The sequence below is a fragment of the Mesoplodon densirostris genome, chromosome 10 (genome assembly GCF_025265405.1).
Source record: "Mesoplodon densirostris isolate mMesDen1 chromosome 10, mMesDen1 primary haplotype, whole genome shotgun sequence".
In the NCBI taxonomy this organism is placed as follows: Eukaryota; Metazoa; Chordata; class Mammalia; order Artiodactyla; family Ziphiidae; genus Mesoplodon; species Mesoplodon densirostris.
The window spans coordinates 60,754,128-60,779,900 of NC_082670.1; the positions used below are offsets into that span (position 1 = coordinate 60,754,128).

General features: G+C 42.6%; 2 protein-coding genes across 5 annotated transcripts in view; one reads left to right on the plus strand and one right to left on the minus strand.

Annotated features, from left to right (window-relative positions):
• Positions 1-15,627, minus strand: part of MLH1 (mutL homolog 1) — a 58,768-nt gene extending 43,141 nt beyond the window's left edge. For both annotated transcript variants that reach the window (XM_060110966.1, XM_060110967.1), the window contains exons 1-9: positions 15,421-15,627; positions 13,298-13,388; positions 12,181-12,279; positions 7,717-7,790; positions 6,019-6,091; positions 4,816-4,907; positions 3,346-3,388; positions 3,117-3,205; positions 1,039-1,151 (exon numbers count right to left, since the gene is read on the minus strand). In XM_060110966.1, coding sequence (XP_059966949.1) covers positions 1,039-1,151; positions 3,117-3,205; positions 3,346-3,388; positions 4,816-4,907; positions 6,019-6,091; positions 7,717-7,790; positions 12,181-12,279; positions 13,298-13,388; positions 15,421-15,536 — 790 coding nt within the window. In that variant the 5' untranslated portion in view covers positions 15,537-15,627. The remainder of the gene's footprint in view (positions 1-1,038; positions 1,152-3,116; positions 3,206-3,345; positions 3,389-4,815; positions 4,908-6,018; positions 6,092-7,716; positions 7,791-12,180; positions 12,280-13,297; positions 13,389-15,420) is intronic.
• Positions 15,628-15,938: 311 nt separating this feature from the next.
• EPM2AIP1 (EPM2A interacting protein 1) lies at positions 15,939-23,932 on the plus strand. 3 transcript variants are annotated; one of them, XM_060110694.1, is made up of 3 exons: positions 15,939-18,125; positions 21,865-21,893; positions 23,439-23,932. In XM_060110694.1, the coding sequence occupies exon 1, from the start codon at positions 16,020-16,022 to the stop codon at positions 17,844-17,846; it is 1,827 nt and encodes a 608-aa protein (XP_059966677.1). In that variant the 5' UTR covers positions 15,939-16,019; the 3' UTR covers positions 17,847-18,125; positions 21,865-21,893; positions 23,439-23,932. The 3 variants fall into 3 exon arrangements, 2 of the variants coding, with proteins under 2 accessions (XP_059966677.1, XP_059966676.1); XM_060110693.1 differs by lacking the exon at positions 23,439-23,932 and having other exon boundaries at positions 21,865-22,888; XR_009533603.1 differs by lacking the exons at positions 15,939-18,125; positions 23,439-23,932 and adding an exon at positions 18,140-18,617 and having other exon boundaries at positions 21,865-22,888.
• The last annotated feature ends 1,841 nt before the right edge of the window (positions 23,933-25,773 follow it).

Below are 25,773 nucleotides of genomic sequence, written 5' to 3' on the forward strand. Positions count from 1 at the left end.
ATGCTGCAACTAAGACCTGACACAGCCAAATAAATAATTTTTTTTAAAAAAGAAAATGTGGTGTATATATGTATATACACAATATTACTCAATCATAAAAAAGAATGAAATACTGCCATTTGTAGCAACACAGATGGACCTAGAGATTACCATACTAAGTGAAGTCAGAGAAAGACCAATATTATATGATATCACTTACATGTGGAATCTAAAAAATAATACAAATGAACTTATTTACAAAACAAAAAGACTCACAGACATAAAACAAACTTATGGTTACCAATGGGGAAAGTGGGGAGAAGAATAGGAGCATGGGATTAACCAATACACACCACTATATATAAAACAAACAACAAGGATTTACTGTATAGCACGGGGAACTATATTCAGTATCTTGTAGTAACCTATAATGAAAAAGAATCTGAAAATATATATATAGATGTGTAACTGACTCACCTTGCTGTATACCTAAAACTAATACAATACTGTAAACCAACTATACTACTTTTTTTTTTTGGCCACTATGCGCAGCTCATGGGATCTTAGTTCCCCAACCAGGGATTGAACCCAGGCCATGGCAGTGAAAGCGCTGAGTCCTAACCACTAGACCGCCAGGCAACTCCCAATCAACTATACTTCAATTAAAAAAAACAAATACTGCCTGCACCTGAGATACCCCCTCCCTGTATCCTGCTGTGCAATTTCTGATGGTGGGCCTTGATATAAGGAGAGAACAAAGATCTGCCCAGGGCCTGCTGGTAAAGGCTCTGAGGCCAGCAGGCGAGCAGGCTGAACTGGCTCCCAGGGACCTGGGATACCGTCTCCTGGGCACCCTCTCACAGGCAAGAACCAGACTCTCCAACTGTCAGCCAACAATGAGCACATGTGAGAGGGCTGAGCAGACTAAGGGCAGAAATTAAACCACATTTCGGCATGAGGTTTCCCCGGGTGTAATCAAACCTGTCCATGAGGAATTTTTCCATGGCCCCCTAAAGTTCCCTGTGGATAGATTTCCCCATGTGGCTCTTTCTCACTTACGATTGATGAAGAGTAAGAAGATGCACTTCTTCACCGAGTAGTTTGCATTGGATATGTAGCCATTCATTTTGAAGGCGAGGGTTTTATCCTCACACCCAACTTCTATCAATTCTCTGATTGGAAAAGAGAAATTTTGAGGCTTTGGGAAAAAAATGGAAAATTCACACTTTCTAAAGAATCAGAGTTGGAAAAATCAGGGCTCCTTCCCATAAACTGACTGCCAAATGTGGACCCCTGTGACTTGGTTCATTGAGATCCCCGGGGCCCTCCCATCCATCCGTCTGTCCATCCATCCACCCACCTACCCACCTAGCTAGTGTTTTCAAGCACTTATAATATGTTACATGCCAAGCATCACCGTCACTGCTAGGACACAGCAAGTCCAGGCTCTGAGACCTTATTTTGCCGAAACTTTTATGTATCTTAGTAACTAAGTCCCAAAGATGAGATTCCAAAGAACTCATCTCTGCTGAATTCCTCACTCTGCTGATGGGCACCACGACGGGGCTCCTGTGTGGTGCTCCCCAGAGTGTGTTTATGGGGAGGGGAGGCTAATAGGTGAAAGGAGGTTCTCCCACAAGCCACATGCATTTCTGCCCGAGGGCCTCGCAAGTGCTGGTCCCTCTGCCTGGAAAGCTCCCACTGCTAGCTAATTAATTCCTCTTTATCCCCCGTAACTTGGGGACCACTTCCTCAAAGAGCCTTCTGTGACAATCCCTCTCCCCAACCACAGGAGATCCCCCCACCTTATACTTTTCCTTTAAGGCATATAGCACAGTCAGTAATGAATGGAATAATTATTTCCTGTGTCTTTCCAACTAGAATATGAGTCCTCTGATGGCAAGAATCCTTTCTGCTTTATTCCCTACTGAATATCTCTACCACACAGCACAGCACCCAGCAAGGAACACTTGCTCATTAAGCACTTGCTGGATGGATGGAGGATGCTTTGCAGGCAGTGGTGTGTGCTCCCAATCTGAGTAGAGGGCACAGCTCGCCTTTCTTCCACCACACGGTGAACCAGCAAACCCTCTGTTCCCCAAAAAAGAGGCTGGTGTTCTGGAAACATATTTTGGGAACTGCTGCTCTTTTACAGTCCCTAGGAATTTCATAACAACTAATTCTGAGTCTTAAAATTTGGTCAACGAGCTCCTAAAAGTTTCACTGTACAACAGAGCTCCCTTTTTGCTCTGGGAGCATAGCTGAAAAAACAATTCCTTAATACTTAATTAGTAAGAAAAGGGTAATTAAAAGCAAATTGACTGTTCCATAGCTAGGAACATGGTTTTATTCCAAGAGTGAGTAACTTGTCCTTCAAAGTAGAAAACTGAGTTCTAGGACTATTGCTCCTGCTTTTAAGATTATTGGAAAAAGTGAAGTCAGGGGCTATCTAGTTCATCTGTGTACCCCACCCCCACCCCCAGCATCTGGTGCACACCTGGCATATAGAAGGCTCTTAGTATTTTTCCCCTCAGATTATGACACAGGAACTTTGGGCTTTGCAAAGTCCTGAGATTTAGCTATGGATCTGTGATGGAAACAGTGGTTTTCACCCACAGAAGGGAGTGCCGTGAAAAATCTATAATAATACAAGCAATTTTCCCACTTAGGCTTTCCTTGACAATGAAGGTTTGGTGACACAAAACTGCTTGCCACCAGACAGGCAAGTGTTTAAGGGCAGAAACATTTTATTTGTCTTTATAACCTTAATTTCTGACACAAAGACTGGAATATGGGAGGCAATTAATAAATGTTGAATGATAATAAATGCAATCCTAAAGTGATGATAATGAAAATACAAGGACAAGAGGGAGCACTGGAAGAATTCTCCTATACTGGAGATATTTTGAAGGCAGAGATCTAGAGAGAACACACTGATTCACAGCCAGAGCATCTAGGAGATGACATGCACCCAAGAAGGGTTGATTCCATGAAATAATCTGAAACATGACACTAAGCCTGAAGCATGAAAACAAGCCTGCATATTTGGTTAAAGCAAACTCTTAAGGCAGGTGTTAACAGATTCCAAAATAATGTGACGGAACGCAGAGTTTTAAAAATATAAATTATCAACATACCGGCTAACAGCATTTCCAAAAATGGAGCGAATGTTGTCCACGGTTGTGGCATTGGGCAGTGTCCTGACGTCGGCTACCGTCTCACCTTGCTGATAAACAGAACAGAAGATCCAACTTACTGTCTCACAGGGCTGACTGAAACACCGTAACCTCATCTCCATGGGCAACTATAAAAAAATCCTTTCTTCTTTTACAATACATAACCATCCCCTATAAATCAAGAACTTACTTTTTTAACCGAGAAACTAATGCCTGAATTGTGTACTGAATACCTGGCAGAGAAAAAAACAAAACAGTAAAAAAAGAGTGGCCAAGTGCAGAGTACATGCCCCATTTCAGTTAAACAAACTGGTGAAGTAATCTAAACAAAGATATACACAAACAAAAGTATCTTTAAATGTCATATTTTACCCACAGGAAAATAAGCCAACAGAGACGACATGAAGATATCAATGCTAAATGTGGCAGAATCGAATAAAAAACAAAAAACTTTGCTTCTATACGTTGCTGACTAGACTCAAGGATATTTCAATACAATCTCCTCCTTGCCTACAGTTTTATTTTCACAAACTCAAAAGATCTCGGTTGCCTCAAAGACATCTTGAGAATGTAGCCTGAACACCCCCTGCACTCTGTTGTTCTGTCTCAGAGTCCCCAACACACCCCCTCCCCACCCGCTTCTTCTCCCCCGAGGTCCTGTCCTAGTATCTCCCAGCCTTTTCTCAGTTGGCTATCATTTACTACTCCTCCCTCCATGGGCCCCAGGACCTGGAGGATTGTGTCTAGCCAAACGCACTTATTCAGTAACAATTAGTTCACTTATCACACCTAGAACTAAAAACAGCCAACCAGAACTCCTCTATTTCCAGGAGCTAATTAATATTGTGATACTGATTCATACAATTCCAGGGGAAAAAAAGCAAAAAAACTTGATGTGTCTGTTCTGAGGTAAATGTTTTACTGATTTTAATTTTTGTAGCAATACTGAGAAATAGTTAACACACCTCTGTTACAATTCAAGGACACGCAGGCTCAGAGAGCCATGCTGGGGCCACTGTACTAGCAGGTTAAGTCAATCCTGGACATAATGTTGTTTTCACCTGCCCTGAGTCCCTTCTCACTCTGTTAACAGCCCCTAGTCTTCCTTTGGGACACTACCTCTTCCCCATTTCACTTGATATATCCTTAGACTGCCAGTCAAGAAATCTTCTCCCCACAAATGTGGGCACACGATGGGGGAACCCAGGCTATGCCAATAAGATGCACTCTCCCGGGAGACAGGCTCTTGAGCAGAGTCAGGAAAGGAATGAAAACAGTTGGAGCAGGGCCACTGTATTAAATCCCTGAAGCCACCCTGCTTCTTGTTCTCCCCAAGGAGCAGCCATCCACACACTTCTTTCCACTTGCTGAGTCACTCCTCGCCTTTCAATAAACGTCTTTTGGGCTCAAGTTAGTACAGTCAGTTTGTTTTGCCTGCCACCAAAGGACCCTCACTGATACAGAGACCAACTCCTGCTCTCTCCTGGGGACATGAAAGACAACCCAGAATTGGTGACTAAACCTTGACCAGAAACAATCTGTAGGCTAGTACTGCTGCTTACCATCTAGCTCAGCAACTGTTCTCAATTTCTAAGCAGCGGAACACATTCCTTTGGTGAGAGAGTGATTCAGAGACCCCCGCCCAGATTTTGGACTGTACCTGCCGACAACTTCCAGAATTTTCCCATACTCTTCACTTGGATTTTTTAAAGCTTTCCTCCTTGTGGATATGTTGTAAAAAAGGTCCTCTACCTGAATAGAAGATTAATTTTTCTTGTAAACTCACAGAAATAGATGGAAATAAAGCTGGGTCTTAAGGCAGAGAATCCAACTACATTTACCACCAGCACAGTTCTAAGCGTTAGGGGAGGGGCAAGAGATGGGGCAGCCTTAACAAAAGAAAGAAGGGATATTTCACCTGCCTCCCGCTTCACTCACTGATTTCTCAGATAGGTACTGGGGGCTACCTCCGTGTCAAGGCTCTTTGCCTTGTGCTGGGAATAAGAAGACAAATGAAGCACAGTACTGCCCAGAATAGCACAAGATTTAGTGGGGCAAACATAAACTTATAAACAATTACAATACCATATGACATTCAAACCTATTTTGCAAACTAAGAATAATTATCAGATCTTTTAGGGGTTCTTGGAAATTACACTGTGGCCCCAGGTACAGGATTCCCCCTTAACGTGCACTGCGAAGTACACGTTCATTTCGGCCCCCACCACCCCCTCCACCTGCCTCATCAAGCCCAGGGCTTGGAACCTTCGAGGAGATGTGCTCTGGCTGGGGCTGAGGGTGGTAAGGTGGGATGTGTACATGACAGTGGGGTGCTTTATGGGATCTCGGAACGGGAAGAGACCAAATGTGGCACCACAGAAATAAGGCAGTGTAACAGACTTTCTCCTAATTAATGGTACAATCTGTTACTCAGAGCCCTTTGAGTGGCAGATATTCTTCGTTACATCCTTCCTTGATAGATGAGCAAAGTGAGGTTAAGCGACATTAAATGACTTGCCTCTGGACACACAACCACTGAGTGGCAAGGCTAAGTCTCTGACTTCTCAACTGGAGCCAAGCTTAAGGTTCTTTCAATGCCAGCTACCCTGCCACAGACTTCTGTGGTCTCAACAGAAGAAACTCCCAGCCTCTTAAAAACAAAAGGAGGTGGTGGGCAGGCTGCCATGCCACAAAAGTCAATAATCATTTCTCTTTCTTACAGGGTGATATCTTGGGGCTCCCATTAACTAGTAAATATTCATTTTTTTAATCCTTTGAGAACTCAAAGACAATTTTGTTTTTTACTTCAATATTTATACAAAGCTCTCTTTCAAAAATTTCCCCTCCCGTGTACCACTCTTACTGTGATCTGGGTCCCTTGATTGCCTGCACATGGTTTAGGTGGAGCTTTCAGCTTTCCATCTGAGTAATGTGCTCTATCAGAAAACATAAGAGATTACTGAGAGCTAACAAAAAAAAGAACAGAAACTTACCCGAAGAGTAAAAAAGTAAATTACACCAACAATAGATTAAAATATAGCCATGTTATAAATTGTCTTAGTTACCGGTTTCCTCTATTTTTCCACTTCCATAACCATTCTAACTGGATACCAAAGGAGGGGGGAAAATCCATTTTTTGTTTTTTGGGTTTTTTTGGCAAATATTGCTTTTTAGTTCCTGAGTTCTGGGCTACAAACAATAGTTTTGTCATTGCCTAAGATGACTGTAAAATTTTTTTCAATCATTCTGCAATCATTTATTGAGGGGCTACCATGTTATCAGGCCTGTAAACGCCCTGTAATAAAGGCAGGCCTTGGGAGGTCCTTGATTTAGTGAGGGGATAGACTTTTCCCTTAAGTGTAGAACAAGGTGCTACATGATCCAGAGTAGGAAAACATTTAGCCTGGGGTGGGGGTGGGGGAAGTGTCACAGAAGAGATGACAATTCACCTGGGCTCTGAAGCAGTATAATCTCAGGTGGAGAGAACAGGGAAGACCATCCAGGAGGGGAAAAACATAAACAAAAGCAAAGAAGCTTTAGAATATGCAGCAGCTGAGGATGTGTGGAGGGGAGAGGCTGGGAAGATGGACCGAGTGCATTGGGAGGGTGCTAGTTGCTATGACAATAACTCGATTTCATCCTGCCACAGAAGGAGGGCTACTAGAGGTCCCAAGCAGGGGCATAACACCCCAAAGGCAAAGAAATGGAACCTGTGTCCCAGACTATTTCAGAAGACATTCACTCACAAGCAGCTCCCCAGTTTGTCAGAAGGGATACTAATCATATCAGCCCAGCTAGGTCCTAGGGCTATTACAATTTGCATCGAGTAAACCCGCCCTAGCACCAGTGCTGCAGACTCTGAAATGCTCCATCTTCCATTACTGCACACACTCAACTGTTAAAGAGGGCTGAGAAACAGGCAGAACTGCCCTTTGTTGAAGCTATTTTCTATATAAACTAACAATCTGTATGATAAAAAAAAAAATTCTGTTTTTTGGCGTGAATTAGACACTCAGTACCCATCTTTCACTAGGGAATGGCCAGTGCTTATGAAAACAAAGGTGTGATTTTGATTCCCTGAATCCCCTTTTTGTTCTGTTCCAAGGTCATTCAACAGCCTCTGAAAACTGTGCCAACATAAGAGACAGCCAGTGGCCACTTGTGGGAAGGTGCGGCGGGGGGGCTCAGAGCGGCTAAGGAACCAGGATCCTTCAGCACCCCAGCCACGGCCCCATAATCAGGCCAAGGCGACATCCTGACAAAGGGCAAAGGGGCAGAATGACATCACAGCTCCCACGGACTCAGAATTCCTCTGTGTAACAGACACCTTGCTGGGCACTTGTAATCTGTTACATCGTACCTTTCACGAGTCCATAAAGTAAGATTATTACCTATGATGATCCCTGTGGATTATCAACTAATCCAAAGGCAGGAAAGAAAAGTTACCCAAGATCTAGGCTAAAAAAGATAACATTGGTGTTCAGATAGGATTACTTTGAGATACAGGCAAAAAGCACATTTCAGGATGAAATTATACACATAGCAGAGGACAGCACTATACCTGTATGCACACTTCCCGTCAGCTGTTTTGGATGTAATACTGACGTGAGCCACATGGCTTATGCTGGCCAAAGCCTAAGGAAAAAAAAGGAAATGGAATGAAAGAAAAACCCACTGCTGGGTCACCCCATCTCATCATTAACGGAGAAGTTATCTCAATTGCCTCTTCTGTTTTGTATTAACAAATGGCAACAATGAGCACTCGCTTTGATGACGTTTTTTTTTTTTTAAAAAAAAGGAAGCTATTGAGTTGATTCCGTAGCATAATTACTCGAACAAGGGAAAAAATATATATATAAAAGTCCAAAAGGAAACATACCCAAGCATTTGTGTTTTTTTTTTTTTTTTTTGGCTACACCGCACAGCTAGTAGGATCTTAGTTCCCCAACCAGGGATTTGAACCTGGGCCCTTGGCAGTGAGAGCACCGAGTCCTAACCACTGGACTACCAGGGAATTCCCCACCCCCAAGCATTAACGTTAACCTTAATAGCAACTGTGTTCAGGTGTAGAGTTATAGGTGTATTTAATAGTCTAAATGATTTGTCTTCTAACAAGTTTAAAGCCTGCCTTCAGACATGGATAATGGAAACACTGCAAATAGATAGTGCTGTATAACTATTATTCAAAACTGTTTTCTGTAAGCAATTTTATGCTTAGAAATATAAATTTAGGGACTTCCCTGGTGGCATGGTGGTTAAGAATCCCCCTGCCAGTGCAGGGGACATGGTTTCGAGCCCTGGTCTGGGAAGATCCCACATGCCGCCGAGCAACTAAACCCGTGTGCCACAACTACTGAGCCCTCGTACCACAATACTGAAGCCCGCGCACCTGGACCCCGTGCTCCGCAACAAGACAAGCCGCCGCAACGGGAAGCCCAAGCACCTCAACGAAGAGCAGCCTCCGCTTGCCGCAACTAGAGAAAGCCTGCGTGCAGCAACAAGGACCTAACATAGCCAAAAATAAATAAAGTTTAAAATATATATATATAAATTTAAAATTATGCAGGGACTTCCCTGGTGGTCCAGTGGTTAAGACTCCATGCTCCCAATGCTAGGGGCCCGGGTTCGACCTCTGGTCAGGGAACTAGATTCCACATGCCGCAACTAAGATCCCACACCGGGCAACGAAGATCCCGCATGCCGCAACTAATACCCAGCCCAGCCAAATAAATAAATAAATATTTTTTAATTATGCAATTAAGACTAAACAAATTAAAAGAAAAAAAAGACCATTTTTTTCCCCTTAAAATCAGGATTGGTTTGCTAGCCCTTTGGAATCTGTATCACCTTTCCCAAGGACACCATAGCATAAAAAAAATGCAACCCAGGCACTGTGATGGGGTCTGTGTGACAGCATCTCAGGAGACAGTGAATACAGCTGTGGTAGACTCAGTTCATTAACAAGGACCATGGCTCAGGCTCAGAGATTACCAGGTCCTAGCTGGATTTCCCTGGTGTATGTAATTGAGCGAATTTTCATCATTAAAAATGTAAATGAGACTTCCCTGGTGGCGCAGTGGTTAAGAATCTGCCTGCCAATGCAGGGGATACAGGTTTGAGCCCTGGTCCAGGAAGATCCCACATGCCGCGGAGCAATGAAGCCCGTGTGCCACAACTACTGAAGCCCATGTGCCTAGAGCCTGTGCTCTGCAACAAAGAGAAGCCACCGCAATGAGAAGCCTGCGCACCGCAACGAAGAGTAGCCCCTGCTCGCTGCAACTAGAGAAAGCCCGCACGCAGCAATGAAGACCCAACGTAGCCAAAATAAATAAACTAATTAAATAAATTTATTTTTTTTAAATGTAAATGATTTTGTGACCTGTGGTAAGGAAGGACATTAAATACATCCAAAACTACAATGCTACCCAACACCAGGAAAAGAAAGGGCCACTGGCAGATGGTCCTGATGCTTCAGGGGCCTTTGTACCGGCACCGGAGCAAGAGGACAGGAACACAGACTCTGGAGTCAAACTGCCAGGGCTCAATTCCCCATTCTGCCACTTCCTAGCTGTGTGCCCTGGTCATGTTTCTTAAAGTCTGTCAGTTCCCTCATATGTACAACATGGTAATAATAATAATAGAACCTACTCTACGGAGTTGTTAAGAGTGAAAGGGTTAATACACACAAAGGGCTGAGAACCATGGATGGCACACAGCAATCCCTCAATAAATCTTCCCTATTTAACTACAACCCCAAAGATACCCTACAGCTGGGCTATGGCTCCAGGAGGCCATGCGCTTAGGAACTGACTCAGAAAGTTGCAAAGCCAGAATGAAACTGCTTTGCTAGGGCTGACCTGAGGCCTACTTAAAGTTGGGGGGCCTCAGGGTACACAGTCTGATGTTGCCCCTACCTGGAACAACCTGGGGCTCACTGTGAGCCAGAGGGTGCTTAAGACTACCCGGATTTGATCGAAATTGCAGTGACTGGGTCACAGCTGCCTTTTAATTTAAAAAAATCAAACAGGGAATTCCCTGGTGGTCCAGTGGTTAGGACTCAGACGCTTTCACTGCCAGGGCCCAGGTTTGATGCCGGTTGGGGAACTAAGATCCCGCAAGGCGCTCAGAGAGGCCAAAAAATAAAATAGAATAAAATAAATAGATAAGTCAAATAAAAGTAAACTACATTCACATGATAAAAAATCCAAAAACTACAGAAAGGCCTAAAATGAAAAGTAATTGGCCCCATTCCCCTCCCCAACCCTGGCTCTCATTTCCCCCAAATAACTACTCCAAACAGTTTCTCTGGTACCTCAGAAACTGAGGAAAGGAATACAGCCCTGCCAACACCTGGATTTTAGCACAGTGAGACGCAGTGACACCCATTTCCCCTAACCTCCAGAACTGTAAGATAACAAATTTGTGTTGCTTTAAACCACGAAGGTTGTGGTCATTTTGGGGGCAGCAATAAGAAACTAATACAAACTACTTGAAAAGGATACATATCTTTACTCACGAATGTTACTTCTATAAATTTATCCTAAGGAAATAACTGAACAAAACACATTGTATGTACATGAATATTCACCAGAGCATTAAACACGAAAAAAATGGCAAAGAGCATAAATGTTCAACAGGAAATTATATAAATAGACTGCAGTATGTACAAGTAATAGAACAGGGACTTCCCTGGTGGCGCAGTGGTTAAGAATCCGCCTGCCAATGCCAGGGACACGGGTTTGATCCCTGGTCCGGGAAGATCCCACATGCCATGGAGCAACTAAGCCCGTGCACCACAACTACTGAGCCTGTGCTCTAGAGCCTGTGAGCCACAATTACTGAGCCCGCGTGCCACAACTACTGAAGCCCATGCGTCTACAGCCCATGCTCCACAAGAGAAGCCACTGCAATGAGAAGCCCGCGCACCGCAACGAAGAGTAGCCCCTGCTCACCGCAACTATAGAAAGCCCACGCGCAGCAACAAAGACCCAATGCAGCCAAAAATAAATAAGTTTATAAAAAAAAAAGAACAGTATGTAGCCATTACAATTTATGTTGCCTGACATATATTGAATGATATCTTTATATCCACAGAGTATTGTCATAAAAATGTAAGATACTATTTTTATCCATTTTCTATTTAATATATCCCTATGATACATCATATAATTTCATTCACAGATATTTCAGAATATAACTTAAAAGGTCTCAAAAAAAAACCCCGATGAAACTATTTTTATACCAAGAAAATTAACAGTACTTTCTCCTTAATACCATCAAATAACCAATCTGTGTTCAAATATCTGTCTCAAAAAAGTTTTAGTTTGTGCAAATCAGGATCCAAGTAAGATCAATACATTGGAGCTGGTTCACATGCCTCTTAAATCCCTTCTAATCTATGCTTCTTCCTCCTTTATCTTTTCTCCCCCATGCAGTTTACTTTACAGGAAACAAGTCTTTTATCATGTGATTTCCAGTCTCAGTACCATTTACCATGCTCCCTTGCTCCTTGTATTTTTCTGTATATGGGTACTTGGATCTAAGTATTGGTAAGATTCACATTTGATTTTGGACAAGAAAACTTGGTAGATGGTGCTATCTTCTTCCATCAAGAGACCTGGGGGGTCTCTGTAGATACAGTTTATGGTGTATTAAGTATTTATGGATAGGGAGGGTGGGAGGGAGGGAGACACAAGAGGGACGAGATATGGGGATAAATGTATATGTATAGCTGATTCACTTTGTTATAAAGCAGAAACTAACACACCATTGTAAGGCAATTATACTCCAATAAAGATGTTAAAAAAATAAAATAAAATAAAATAAATTAATTAGTTAATTTAAAAAAGTATTTATGAACAATTCTCAGTTTTGGAAAACTGAATCTAAGTTTGTTTAAATTTGCATATATTTAACAAGTAAAAAGTATCATGTCTTATTGACCTGCTGAGAAACATATGCTGACAAATGGCAGAAATGTCATCACAGGAGGATGTTTTACACATTTCTTCAATCCTCAGCTTACCTCACCCCGAAAGCCATAGGTAGAAATATGAGCTAAATCCTCAAAGGACTGCAGTTTACTTGTGGTGAACCTCTCACACACAATCTCCAGATCTTCCTTCTAGAAGGTGCAAAAAAATCAGTGAATAATTGTTACTCATTTTTCCAAATCTTTTAAATTTCCCTTTTCTTGATTGAATCCAGGAAGACATTCCTCTTGGGAGAAGAGTTCTAAGTCAGCAGGAGCCTCCTCTCTGGACATCCAGAACTCCTCTCGGCCCTGCTGCTCCTTCTTCCTCTCTCGCCTCATTCCTCAGCCTCGTTTGCTGCTTCTGTCTCATCTCCCCTGAGAGTGGATAATTCACAGTTCCATCCCTGGACCTCTGCTCTGTCTACACTCACTGTCTTGATGATCCCACCCAGGCTCACAGATTTTACAAAAATCATTACTGTATTAGAACACTTCTTTATTAAAAATCTATAGGTACCGTCTTCCCTGGTGGCGCAGTGGTTGAGAGTCCGCCTGCCGAGGCAGGGGACACGGGTTCGTGCCCTGGTCCGGGAAGACACCACATGCCGCGGAGCGGCTGGGCCCGTGGGCCATGGTCGCTGAGCCTGCGCGTCCGGAGCCTGTGCTCCACAACGGGAAAGGCCACAACGGTGACAGGCCCGCGTACCGCAAAAAAAAAAAAAAAAAAACCTCTAAAGAGTATCCCACCTCATCCAGAGTAAAAGCCAAATATTTTACAACATCCTACAAGGTCCTACATGCTCAGCCTGGTTATCCTTCAGACCTCATTTCCTTTTAGGCTTCCACTCCCTCCACCACACATTCTAGGCACACCAACCCCCTTGCTAGTCCTTAAGCATGTCATGCAAGCTTCCATTTCGTGGTTTTTGTGTGTATTGTTCTCTTTGCTCAGGACGCTCAACCTTTAAAGTTTCATGACTTGCTCCTTGACCTCCTTATTCTCCTGAACAGTACCCAGCAGGGAATAGGTACTCAATAAATATTTATTTTTCAAACAATCCCATCCATAAAAGCCTAAAGTTTCCAGAATAGGGAGAAGTCCTGCCACTTCCTGCAGATGTAGCACACGAAGCACACAAACATCCTGCTGCTCTGAGGTTTTCCTTACCCTGATCCCGGTGCCATTGTCTTGGATCTGAATCAACTTCAGGCCTCCCTCTTTAATAACCACTTGAATACTTGTGGATTTTGCATCTAAACTGGCAAATCAAACAAAAAATAATAATTTATTAGTCTGCAACTACTTTAATGCACATATTTTAATACGAGTCAAGGGATAAGAACAAATTCCAGACAAATATAAGACTCAGTGTGTCTTCCTTTGTCTCACAGGCTCTGTGACTACATTGTTATCAGTTTACATGCTGTGTGAGAGAGGGAAGGAAGAGAGGGACGGAGGGGGGAACCATCATTTCCAATAGGACATTCAGCAACATTTCTGTTCCTCTAGGAAAAAAAGAAAGGGAAGTTAGAAGTGGGACCTTTTAGCACATGCCTCTTTCTTACCTACTTTTTAACTAATTCTACCATCTGTTACTCAAACTTTATTCAGCCTCACGTTCCTAAATGACCCTTATAAAATGTTATTAAAAAAAATTCTATACATTTTTCTCTACTATTTTCTTTATGCAAATATATTTATGTTGGGGGAAAGAAAAAATGGCAGTGCAGAAAATTCTTTAAGAAGTCAATACATCTTTTTATTCCTTCAAAGAGTAACCTACAAGCATAGAGCACCTACAGAGCTAGAGAAAATAAATCCAGACTGAGGCTGCATGAGAAAGAGAAGTTTCCTCCTCCTCACACAGAAAATTCTTTATTCAGAAATAAGATAGTAAGTTACTTAAATATTAAAGATCTTTCTCAGAAGCCCCTGAATTGAAGTTGTACTTAGCCGTCTTGACTTACGTATTAAAAAAAGCATAACTGGATTCCATACAAAATCTCTGCTTAGAGAATTATAATCCACTGATCTAATATGTGTAGTGTTGTTGTAGTCTTCTGGCACAGTACAGTAACTGGCCCAAATCGTTCTGTCAGTTAATTCTAACACTGTAGAAACAAAAGCCAGCCTTTGTGAATTTAAAGTCAAAAGGAGAAACAGTCCCCAGTCTCCCTGCTCCTTCTTTTGTCTACCTTCTAATTCTCTTCCTTTCTCTCAATGGTCCTTTCAGACCCACTGTTCTTTCAGTCCCATTACCCACGATGGTTGTTTGTGTTTTCACAACAATCCCTTTACAAACCTACCAATCTTCGCTGGGACATTTTTTTCCTTTTAACGTATAGATTTTATTAACATCAATGCATTTTAACACAAAGGATCTGACATAACGTTTAGGTACATTATGAGCCTCCTTTTTAAAGTTTACACCCAACTTTCTTTCCACGTTTTTAATCTCTTCCTTCCACAAGGTTTGTGTGACAGTTCTAAACTTCAGAATCCATAAAATCAGATATCTTTAAAGTGACCCTGCAAAAAGTAAAGGGCAGGAAAATCCTAAGTGGGGTCAATCACTTGGCAATAGGGAATCACAAGTTAAACCCCAAGTCCACCGTCCTCTCCTAAAATCCCAGCAATTTATTTAGAATAAAACTCAAAATGGCGGGCTTCCCCAGTGGCGCAGTGGTTGAGAGTCCACCTGCCGATGCAGGGGACACAGGTTCGTGCCCCGGTCCGGGAGGATCCCATATGCCACGGAGCGTCTGGGCCCGTGAGCCATGGCCCTGAGCCTGTGCGTCCGGAGCCTGTGCTCCGCAACGGGAGAGGCCACAACAGGGAGCGGCCCGCGTACCGCAAAAAAAAAAAAAAAAAAAAAAAAAAAACTCAAAATGAATTGTACTTCTGAATGTAGATGGATGACTTCTGGAATAAGCAAGAAACTGATAACACATAGTATCCTCTGAAGGATGAAGGAAGGTTTTTTCCTTTTTTAAATTATAAAATTTTTATACATTTAAAAATTTGCACCTTCCGCATATATAATTTTTAAAGGACTCCTCTTAACGGCAACATGAAAATATTGTGTAACCCTCTCCTTGCCTCGCAACAATCCTAAAGTCTTGCGAGGACGCTCGAGGTCCCGTGAGGGGCGAAGGCAAGACCCCCGGCCTCCGCCGCCGCGGCCCTGCGCCGCACACGCCTTGGCTCCGGGCAGGGAGGCGTGTCCGCCCTATCCTGAGCATCGGCCCGTTAAGTCGTAGCCTCTAAGGAAGCCTTGACTCCCTTCGTACCAGTTCTCTATCATCTCCTTGATGGCATTAGCCGGGCGCTGGATAACTTCCCCTGCCGCGATGCGGTTCACCACTGTCTCGTCCAGCCGCCGGATAACCCCCGCTACCAGCGACATTTTGGCGCCAGAGGAGCCCGAGTCACGGCAAGAAGCTAACTGGAAGTGCCTTCAGCCAATCCCCTTAGAGCTTCGTGCCCACATCTTTCCATCAACTCTGCTGACGCCATCCTGCCCCACCCTCTAGCGGCAGCGCTACTTCCGGGACAGTGAGCTACTGATTGGGCAGCTTGAATGCCAGTCAAGTCCGTAAGTTCCGGTTCACTTAGTCCCGCCCTAAAGCGGCTTCAGTTCACTTTGCGCTAGAAGGATGTGCGCCTGCGCACTAAAAATCGCTGTCCACTCTTCCTATTGGCTCATGTCTGGGGCTGAGGAATACGAAATCTCCAGCCAATAGGAACAGAGGTGTCGGAGCCGCAGGTTGGTGTCCCCAGCTGGGGTGATCTGGCGCAGAGTGGAGGAGGCGATTGCGGCTCGCTCCTGCTCCTCCCCTCTTCTTGCGGCCTCCCGGAGGTCTGCCCAGCTCCTGTGCTCTCCCGTGAAATGTGGATGACGCCCAAGAGGAGCAAAATGGAAATCGACGAGTCTCGGGGCTTCCGGGCCGAGTGGACCCAGCGGTACCTAGTGGTGGAGGCTCCGGAGGGCGAGGGCGCCCTGTGCCTGGTGTGTCGCCGCCTGGTCGTAGCCACCGGCGAACCCGACGTCAGGCACCACTACGAGGCCGAGCACGACTATTACGAGCGGTATGTGGCGGAGGGCGAGCGCGCGGCCCTGGTGGAGCGTCTGCGTCAGGGCGACTTGCCCGAGGCCGCCCCGCTCACTCCGGAGGAGAGAGCTGCTCGTGCAGGTCTCGGGCTCGCCCGCCTCTTGGCCTTGAAGGGTTGTGGCTGGGGCGAGGGGGACTTTGTGCACCGGTGCATGGAGGTGATGCTGAGAGATGTGCTGCCCGATCACGTAAGCGTTCTGGATGGCATTGATTTATCTCCGGAGATCACGCGGCAGAGGGTCCTGGACATTAACCAAAATCTACGCAGTCAGCTTTTTAACCGAGCCAAGGACTTTAAAGCCTATTCCCTTGCCTTGGACGACCAGGCTTTTGTGGCCTATGAAAACTACCTCCTGGTCTTTGTCCGCGGCGTAGGCCACGATTTGGAGGTGCAAGAAGAGCTTCTGACCATAATCAACCTGACTCATCATTTCAGTGTTGGTGCCCTCATGGCGGCAATCCTTGAGGCCCTGCAGACGGCAGGGCTTAGCCTGCAGCGGATGGTTGGACTGACCACGACCCACACTCTGAGGATGATTGGTGAGAACTCAGGACTGGTGTCATACATGAGAGAAAAGGCTGTAAGCCCCAACTGTTGGAATGTGATCCATTATTCAGGATTTCTTCACTTGGAACTGTTGAGCTCCTACGATGTAGATGTTAATCAGATCGTAAATGCCATATCTGAATGGATAGTTTTGATTAAGACCAGAGGCGTTAGGCGGCCGGAATTTCAGGCTTTACTAACTGAATCTGAATCAGAGCACGGTGAAAGGGTTAATGGACGCTGTCTGAACAATTGGCTTAGAAAAGGGAAGACTTTAAAACTAATATTTTCCTTAAGAAAAGAGATAAGAACATTCTTGGTTTCGATAGGGGCAACAACAGTCCATTTCACAGACAAGGAATGGCTTTGTGACTTTGGCTTCTTGGTGGATATTATGGACCACCTTCGAGAACTCAGCGAACTATTGAGAGTGAGTAAAGTCTTTGCTGCTGCTGCCTTTGACCATATTTGTACCTTTGAAGTGAAGCTGAATTTACTTCAGAGACATATCGAGGAAAAAAATCTAACACACTTTGCCGCCTTGAGCCAAGTTGTTGATGAGCTTAAAGGGCATATTCAAGACGACGAAAAAATACTCGATCCTGGTAGGTATCGAGTGGTGATCTGTCGCCTACAAAAAGAGTTTGAGAGACATTTCAAGGACCTCAAGTTCATTAAAAAGGACTTAGAACTTTTTGCAAATCCATTTAGCTTTAAACCTGAATATGCACCTATATCAGTAAGGGTGGAGCTAACAAAACTTCAGGCAAATAGTAACCTTTGGAACGAATACAGAACCAAAGACTTAGGGCAGTTCTATGCCGGATTGTCTGCTGAATCTTACCCGATTATCAAAGGGGTTGCCTGTAAGGTGGCATCCTTGTTTGATAGTAGCAAAATCTGTGAAAAGGCTTTTTCATATTTGACTCGAAACCAACACACTTTGAGCCAGCCATTGACAGACGAACACCTCCATGCCCTGTTTCGGATTGCCACCACTGAAATAGAGCCGCATTGGGATGATCTTGTGAGAGGAAGAAATGAATCAAATCCATAAACTTTTGTAGTACAACATTGAAACACTCAACAAGAATCCAATTCTAAAAGCAAACATCTGTTTGATTTTCAAGTTTACTAATTTTGGATTGTGGGAAAGCACCACATTCATCCAAATTGATCACAATTCAAATTCTTCAGACATTTTTTTTTTCCATCTCAAGAGGCAGTATGGGACTGAAACATGCAGACACCTTTTTTTAAACTTAATTTGATGGCAAAGTCATTATCTTTTGCTTTTATGATATAACTTTTTTTAAAGACATTTAGTACTAATAATGTGAGTTGAATTAGAAGTCTGTTTTTAAGGTGTTTCAAAGAAACTTTAGCTCTTATTTTAACAAAGTTAAAATTCTGATGCATATAGTCTGAAATTATCAACTGCTTAAATATATGTTTGAGCCAATTTGCAGAAACTCACATAGCAAGTGCAGAAGTTTCTGAAAAGGAGGAACGTACATACAGTGGAGGTATTTTGTCGAACTATCAGAATGTTTGAGACTATTTTTTTAGACATATTTCTGAGTCTGAAGTAAATATTGACATATTTCCTCCCTCTCACGTCCCTCCCACCTGCCCTAGCGATAATTATATTACTAATACAGAAAATAAGCACGTAAAATTTTAGTCAGAGGAGCAAGAATGTTTTTTTAATTGCTAGTTTAGGAGGCTTCCTGCAGTCTGGAGGTCAGACTAACCAATTTTGGGAGGTTTCCCCTGAATTTTTCACAATTGGGTGCTGTTTTATGAGCTTGCCTACTAAAGGACTACGGTAAGTATAGACTCTTAGGGGTTGCCCACTAGTAATTCTTTTTTCTACTCTAGACAGTTTGGCCCTGTCAAAAAAGGATGAGGAAAAAAAGATGTTTGCATCCCAGGATCAGGAGGTGTGAGATATTTTAGCTAATTTGTCCTGTCTGCATGAGTGTTGCAGCTTTATAAGGAAATCCTGCTTAAAGGAAACCCTTTATTTTAAAGTGATATAATATCAAATGTTGTTTGTTGCCGGAAATGGATTTATTATAAATTTGACACTATCCCACACATTTTGTATTTAAGACAGTGCACAAGTGGAAATATTTAACTCTCAAGAAGCAGCTTTATTTACAGATTGTAGCACTTCCGTATTTCTAAGTGAGACATCTGCTTTGTGCTAAAACAGTAATTTTCAAACTTATGTTAACCATGAAAAGGAAATCTTACAGTAAAGCCAAATATGTGAAATGATTTAAGAAGAGGACCCAATTTAGAGATCCTCTCAAGTACAATTTGAAAACTTGGGTTCAAGTCCTGTCTTAACTATTGTAATGCATTTTTCTGTGGCCACTAATTCAGCAAATTCAAGGAACCAGAATACAAACAAGAATTTAGAAGGAACTGAAGCCTGAGCTATCAAAATAGATGCCATAAAGAGCCCAAGAACCAAAATTCTGCCAGTGGTTCTCAACCAGAGACAGTATGCCCTCTTTCCAGAGGATGTCGGGAGACATAAAGGGGACTGTTTTAATTGTCACACTTATTGAGGGAAGTTCTGCTGGCATGTCAGCGTGAACGACACCCCATCCCCCGCAGTGCATAGGACAGCACAGCACAATAAAGACTTATTCCTCCCAAAGTGCCAGTAGACCCCCTGTGTAGATCCTCTTATATTTCGAGGGACAGGGCAAATTACCGGTAGAAGCAGAATTAGAAGGGCAAGTTGGGAAGACTGATAATACTTGATAAGGGAAACTAATTCCAACATTCCAAGTTTGGCTCGTAAGATGCAATCAAGGCCTTGCTAGGTTCTGGTAGCTCACAATAGCATTTATAAATCAGTAATTGGTACTGAACCAGATTAAAGGGCTCTGTTCTATTATACATAATTGGTTTAGGGCAGAAAAGAACATAATACTAAGATACTTGGCAAGAAGGGTCAAGATTTGGGTTAACAGGAAGTAAACAAATATCTGGAAAAACAACATAGTGAAAAACGAAACAACAACAACAAAAATCTACCGGTAATTTCCCAATAGTTTGGAGTATTCTCTTTCGTGGCAGGTACTTTATTGAAAGGATAATTGGAAGACCTGAAAGCTGCGTCTGCTTTCTAACCCCAGTTCCTTAAATATTGAACTCTTGTACATTTTGTGAAGTTCCACTATATATTTTGCTTAAGGTAATAATAAGATTAGATATATAGTCAGTGAATGTGGGGGAGGCATAAGCTAAGAATTTTAAATTCACCCTGAACAATAGAGAATTGCCATAAACTAGTCTTTGTAAAAAGTGTGTATTTTACTGTTTTCTGTACTAAGTAATTCTGTAACTGCATGGCAGTCTTTAAAAATTTCTTTTTATAAAGTAGTTGTTACTAGTCCTGTTGTATCAGTGAATATAGTTAAAATAAGTACTATTTTTAAAAAACTCTATGTCCTCATATCTCCCATTCCTACTAGTATTCTTAAAAGATTTGTCTGTTTCCACTCTTCCCATATTGCTGCTGATACTGCTCTACCAAGCTTACTAAGTCCTTGTCAATATTCCTACCCTCTTTACACCACTGGCCACCCTTCGTTAAATACTTGTTTAGTTTGGCTTCAGGGAGATACCATCTCCAAGTATGCTTTCTCAGTCTTCTTTGCAGGCACCTCTTTCCCTTAAACATCTGTGTCCTTGGGATTTTTAAAATTTGGTTTTACACTGTCTTATTCTACATCATCTCCGTAGCTGATCTCTTTTTTCTTTCATGGCTTCACTTACCAACTTTATGCAAATGACTCCCAAATTCATATCTCCTTTCTAGACCTTTCCTGATTCCTATATCTAATTGCTAACTTAAGTCCACTTGGCTGTCTCATAGGCACCACAACATGTCCTTGACCTTGCCCCCCAAACCTGCTCCTCCTTTCCTGGTCCCTCTCTCAGTAAATGGAACCACCACTGCCAACCATTCAGTTGCCCTGACCCAAGCCCCAAACCCAGTTAGCCATGACTTCCCTCTTCATCCATCGCATCCACTCACACACACCTTTCTGTTAAGCCTGTTGCCTAAACTTTTCTTGATTCTACAATGCTACTATCCTGATCAAGGCCATCAACCTACCTATATTATAGCACTGGCCTTCTCAGGCTCCATTTCTCTGGTTGTGATCCCTTTCACAGTGCAGCCAGATTTTTCCAAAAGACATATCTGGTTACATCACTCCTCTGCTTTCACCACTGCTCTTAGGATACGGCTGTTCAAGTTTCAGTTTATATGCCACTTCCTCTAGGAAGCCTTCATCAATACCCTCTAGACTAGGTGCCCCTACTGTGCACTCCCTAAATACCCTGTTCTTCCCCAGCCATATACTTAGCACACTTTGTTGTTCCTTCTTATTGATCAGTGCTAGACTGTGAGCTTCACAAGGGCTGGGACCATATATATGCCTGCGCACTGCTATATCTAGTGCTTAGCACAATGCCTGACATATCAATAAATGTTTGGATGAATAAATACTTGTATAGTGCTTTACGATCTTTACAGCCCTTTCATAGTCTCCTTTGACCTTCACAGTGGTCCTGCCTTACCTGCTTGCTGGGTAATTGTTATCCACATATTACAAATCAAGAAATGAAACTAAGTTCTTTGTGACTAGGGAATTGTATTCCTAGAATTTAGTTCAGTGCTTGGCATGTGGTTCAAATATTTACTATGTGAATGTTGTTGAGGAAACAAGCTTAGACTGCAGTTTGCCCTAGTAAACGTAAGTAGTAAAGCTGAGTATACTCACATAAATCCACCATGTAATATTGTCTTTACCTCCTTGATGTAGAAGTCTTAATTTTTTTTTTTTTAATTTCTAAAGGGAGGCTTGCAAAGGAACCTGGATGAGAAAGATTGGACAACTATTTAAAACAATACCTCAGTAATTACAAAGTTGCATTCAGTATTGGAAAAAGATAATGCTGCTTAAGAGTTAATATCCATTTTCCTTCTGTAAGCATCAACCCTAGGAGAAAATGGCATCTTATTTACTTGCTCTTTTCCTTTACAGATAATTTCTGGCTCTTCTGGGATTTTAAAGTAAGTAAATTTAACAAAATGTTAGAAGAATGACTCAGTCAGCCCTTCTGGTCACTAGATATTCAGTTCACTTGCTTTCCTACCTGCAGAATGTCCTCATCACCTCCCCAAGGAAGGTAACCCGAAAGTGACATCTGGTCAATACGTACTTCTTAGATTTGCTATGTTTCTTTGCTTTCTTGTTCGCATGCCTCTCTGAACTTACTTTCTGGGTAACGGGCTTTCAGGCTTTGTGGGAGAGCCATACCCTTAGCCTCTTTTTCCCTGAGCCATTTTTTTCCAGTTTAAGGGATTAACCAGTGTTACACTCTTAGTTGGACTTTTAATCTGAGGCCCATTAACTAATTCAGAGGTTTTAACAGTAGGTGTGATAGTCATCCAGTGATTTGATCCTTGCTGCAAAAGTGGGTTTTAGTCAACCTTTGGCGTATAGGATTTCTCGCTTTTATCTCTTTGTAATTGAGAAGTAGCTTTTTCCTACCCAGTAAGTACTTGAGTTTGTGAACTCTCTTTATTCCCTTGCTTTTTTGCTTGCAAACTGATTAATTCTTTTCTGAGTTCATCTCTTTCCTGTCTATTTTGTCAGATGGGGCCAAGAGCAACCATAACATATTTTGTTTTCTTGTCTTTTTTTTTTTTTTTTTTTTTTTCCTTGAGTAAAGTATAGATTCTCTGCCTTCCAGGTTCTCTCTGGACAGTTTCATCACTCGATTAACATGCATCACCCCTGCATAAGTTATTTCTTCCATCTTCCACTAGCAATTTCCTGAATGCCTGCCAACTAAGCCAATGTTCAGTATGCTAGGTTTTTCGAAAACAGAACCAATTTCTGTATCACAATGGGCTAGGTTGCTGTGCGGTAACAACCCCCAAATCCCAGCTTTTCTCTTGTAGGTTGGCTAGGGGCTTTGCTCTAAGTCAGGGATTGAAGAACTATGGCCATGGGCAAAATCTGTCCTGCTGCCTGTTTCTGTAAATAAAGTTTTATTGGAAAATAGCCTTGCCCGTTTGTTTATGTATTGTCTGGCTGCTTTTGCTCTACAGTGGCAGAGTCGCGTAGTCGTGGAAGAAAGTATCTGGCCCACAAGTCTAAAATACTTACTGTGTGACCCTTTATAGAAAATGTTCACTGATCCCTGCTCTAAGTGGTCCTCATTCTAGGACTGAGGCTGACCAAGCAGATATCATGTATGGTGTGGCTGCTCATTTTGGAAAATGAAAAAGTCTGACAAATCACTTATAGGCCGGCCCTTAGAGCACTTTCACTGGCCAAAGGAAATCACATGGCCACACCAGAGTTCAAGGAGGAGTGTAATCCTTCCTCGTGCCTTGGAAGAGAACCTGAAATATTTGGAAGACAAAACTACCGACTACACATATAGTTATATCTCCCTATTTATAAAATTTCTTTGAAAATATTTTTTCTTTTTAATTGAGGTGAAATTACATTCAGTAAAATGCAAATATTTAATGTACACCTCAGTGGATTTTTTTTTTTTTCTGCGGTACGCGGGCCTCTCACTGTTGCGGCCTCTCCCATTGCAGAGCACAGGCTCCGGACACGCAGGCTCAGCGGCCATGGCTCACGGGCCTAGCCGCTCCGCGGCATGTGGGATCTTCCCAGACAGGGGCACGAACCCGTGTCCCCTGCATCGGCAGGCGGACTCTCAACCACTGCACCACCAGGGAAGCCCCTCAGTGGATTTTTATATACGCCCTTGAACCCATCACCCAAATCAAGATATTGAACATTTCTAGTACCCCAGTCAGTGCCCCATGCCCCCCAACACACACACAAATAACCGCTATTCTGACCTTTATCACCATGGATTACTTTTGTCTGTTTTAAAGCTTCATGTAAATGTAATAATTATATGTACTCTTTTGTTCAACATTGTGTCTGTGAGTCATCCATGTTGCTTGTAGCAGCAATTCGTTTTCTCTGTGTAGTATACCATTGTATGACTTATACCACAATTTATGAATCCATTCGACTGTTGATGGAAATTTTGGTTGTTTCCAGTTTGTGGTTATTATGAATAAAGTTGCTATGAACATTTTTGTGTCTGTCAGTGAACGTGAGCACCCATTTTTCTTGGTATTCTCCTTGGTATATACCCTGCTTCCGTACTTCCCTCATAATTATTTGCACAGCAACTAAACTGATCCTTAATTTTAAAATATAAATCAGCATGCCAGTCCTCTGTTCAGAATCCTCCAGTGGCTTACTACCACAATTAGAATAAGATCCGAGGTCTATCATGGTCTGCAAGATCTGTACCCACACACACCCTTTTTCTTCCTACCCCATCTTATATCATAACCTTTATCCCTTCCCTTCCCCCAACTTGCTCAGCTGTGTACTAGACACTGCTGGTAAATTGGGGATTGAAGATAAATGGTTTGACCCCGTCCTTAAAGTGGTTGTAGTCTACATAGATAATTTTAACAAGCCATGACACTGATTTATGTTAAGTCAATTACTAGTTCTGTAGGGAATAAGAGGCAAATACGCCCTATGATTAAAATAATTAGTATAACATAATTTACAATAATATTTAACTCCTGGAAGGGATTTAGAGAAGATTAAAATGTACAACCCTGTTGATAAATTCAAGAAATGTGTAAGTTCTCGCATTTTAGTTCCACTGATTATGAATTAGAGTTCACCAACTTGGTTACATTATTACAATTTACTATTACATGTTCACTTCCATGAGGGGTAGGTGGGGGCTGAGAGGGGTGAACAGGGGTGAGAAGGCATTGGAATAAATAAATGCTGATATTAAGCACAGTCCAAAATAGCAGTCATAACAAAGACCTCCTTAAATTATTGGTACATTATTGGTTATTATAAAATAACTGAAAGAATTCGACTTAAGCACTTACCACATTTTTTATAACTTTGATGTATTGATACAATGAAGTAACAAACTGCACATATTTAAAGTATAAAATTTGATTTGTTTTGACATAAATGCGTGAAACTCACCACAATCAAAACATTTCCTCACCTGCAAAAGTTTGCCATTTGGTTTTGACTAATGGGAAGGAAATTTCACTCCAATTTAAGGGGGAGGATGTCTCTCAGAACCACCACTGTCAACTTCCCCCCATTTGCCAGCCAGCCTCGTACACCTCCATGGCTCTCCATCACTACCCCACCCCAGGGCCATTGACCAACTAACCCAGTCTCATATGCCAGTTCCACATTTCCGGGCAGGAACTTGTGGCAGTCCAGTCTTTGATGTCTTCCCTGAGGCCAGAGTGATGATTGTGAAGGGAAGGGTCCCATAATGTATTTGATAGGGATTTCTGGTTGTGAGAACCAACAAGCACTAGCTTAAAGGGAAAGAAGGGAATGCTTAGAGAAATACATAAGTATTTTACAGAAGCCATGTGGGGGAATTGAATTCAGTGGTCATTCAGCAATTATTTAATGAAGGCCCGCTAGAGCCAGGCACTGGTCTGGACACTGGAGATTCAGATTTTGAAGCCAAATAAATGTCCTGCCCTCATGGATCTTGTGTGTTCCCTCTGCACGTCTGCTTCATTCTTCTCTCTGAACACCAGCCTCCACTGCTCATATATATATATTTTAATGGGAGAACACTGTTGTGACTGGAAAGATATTTTTCTTAAAAGGGGTCCATAACATACACTCCAGGCCCCCAGTCCTGCGGTTGGTGTGGGTTGAAGAGGAAGACTCTACAGAAGAGTTTGGGATGGGCAGACACACCAAAAGTTGTCTATCACATCTCTGGTGGTTAAGCAACCACTGACATTCAAAACCATTCCGATGGATTTATTGTCTCCTGTTATCAGAGTTCTCATTGATCCTTCTGAGTCAGAATTTATAGAACTGAATGTTAAAGAATCC

Coding starts and splice junctions, on each gene's coding strand:
- EPM2AIP1 (XM_060110694.1), top strand. CDS start 16,020: ATGTGGATGACGCCCAAGAGGAGCAAAATGGAAATCGACGAGTCTCGG.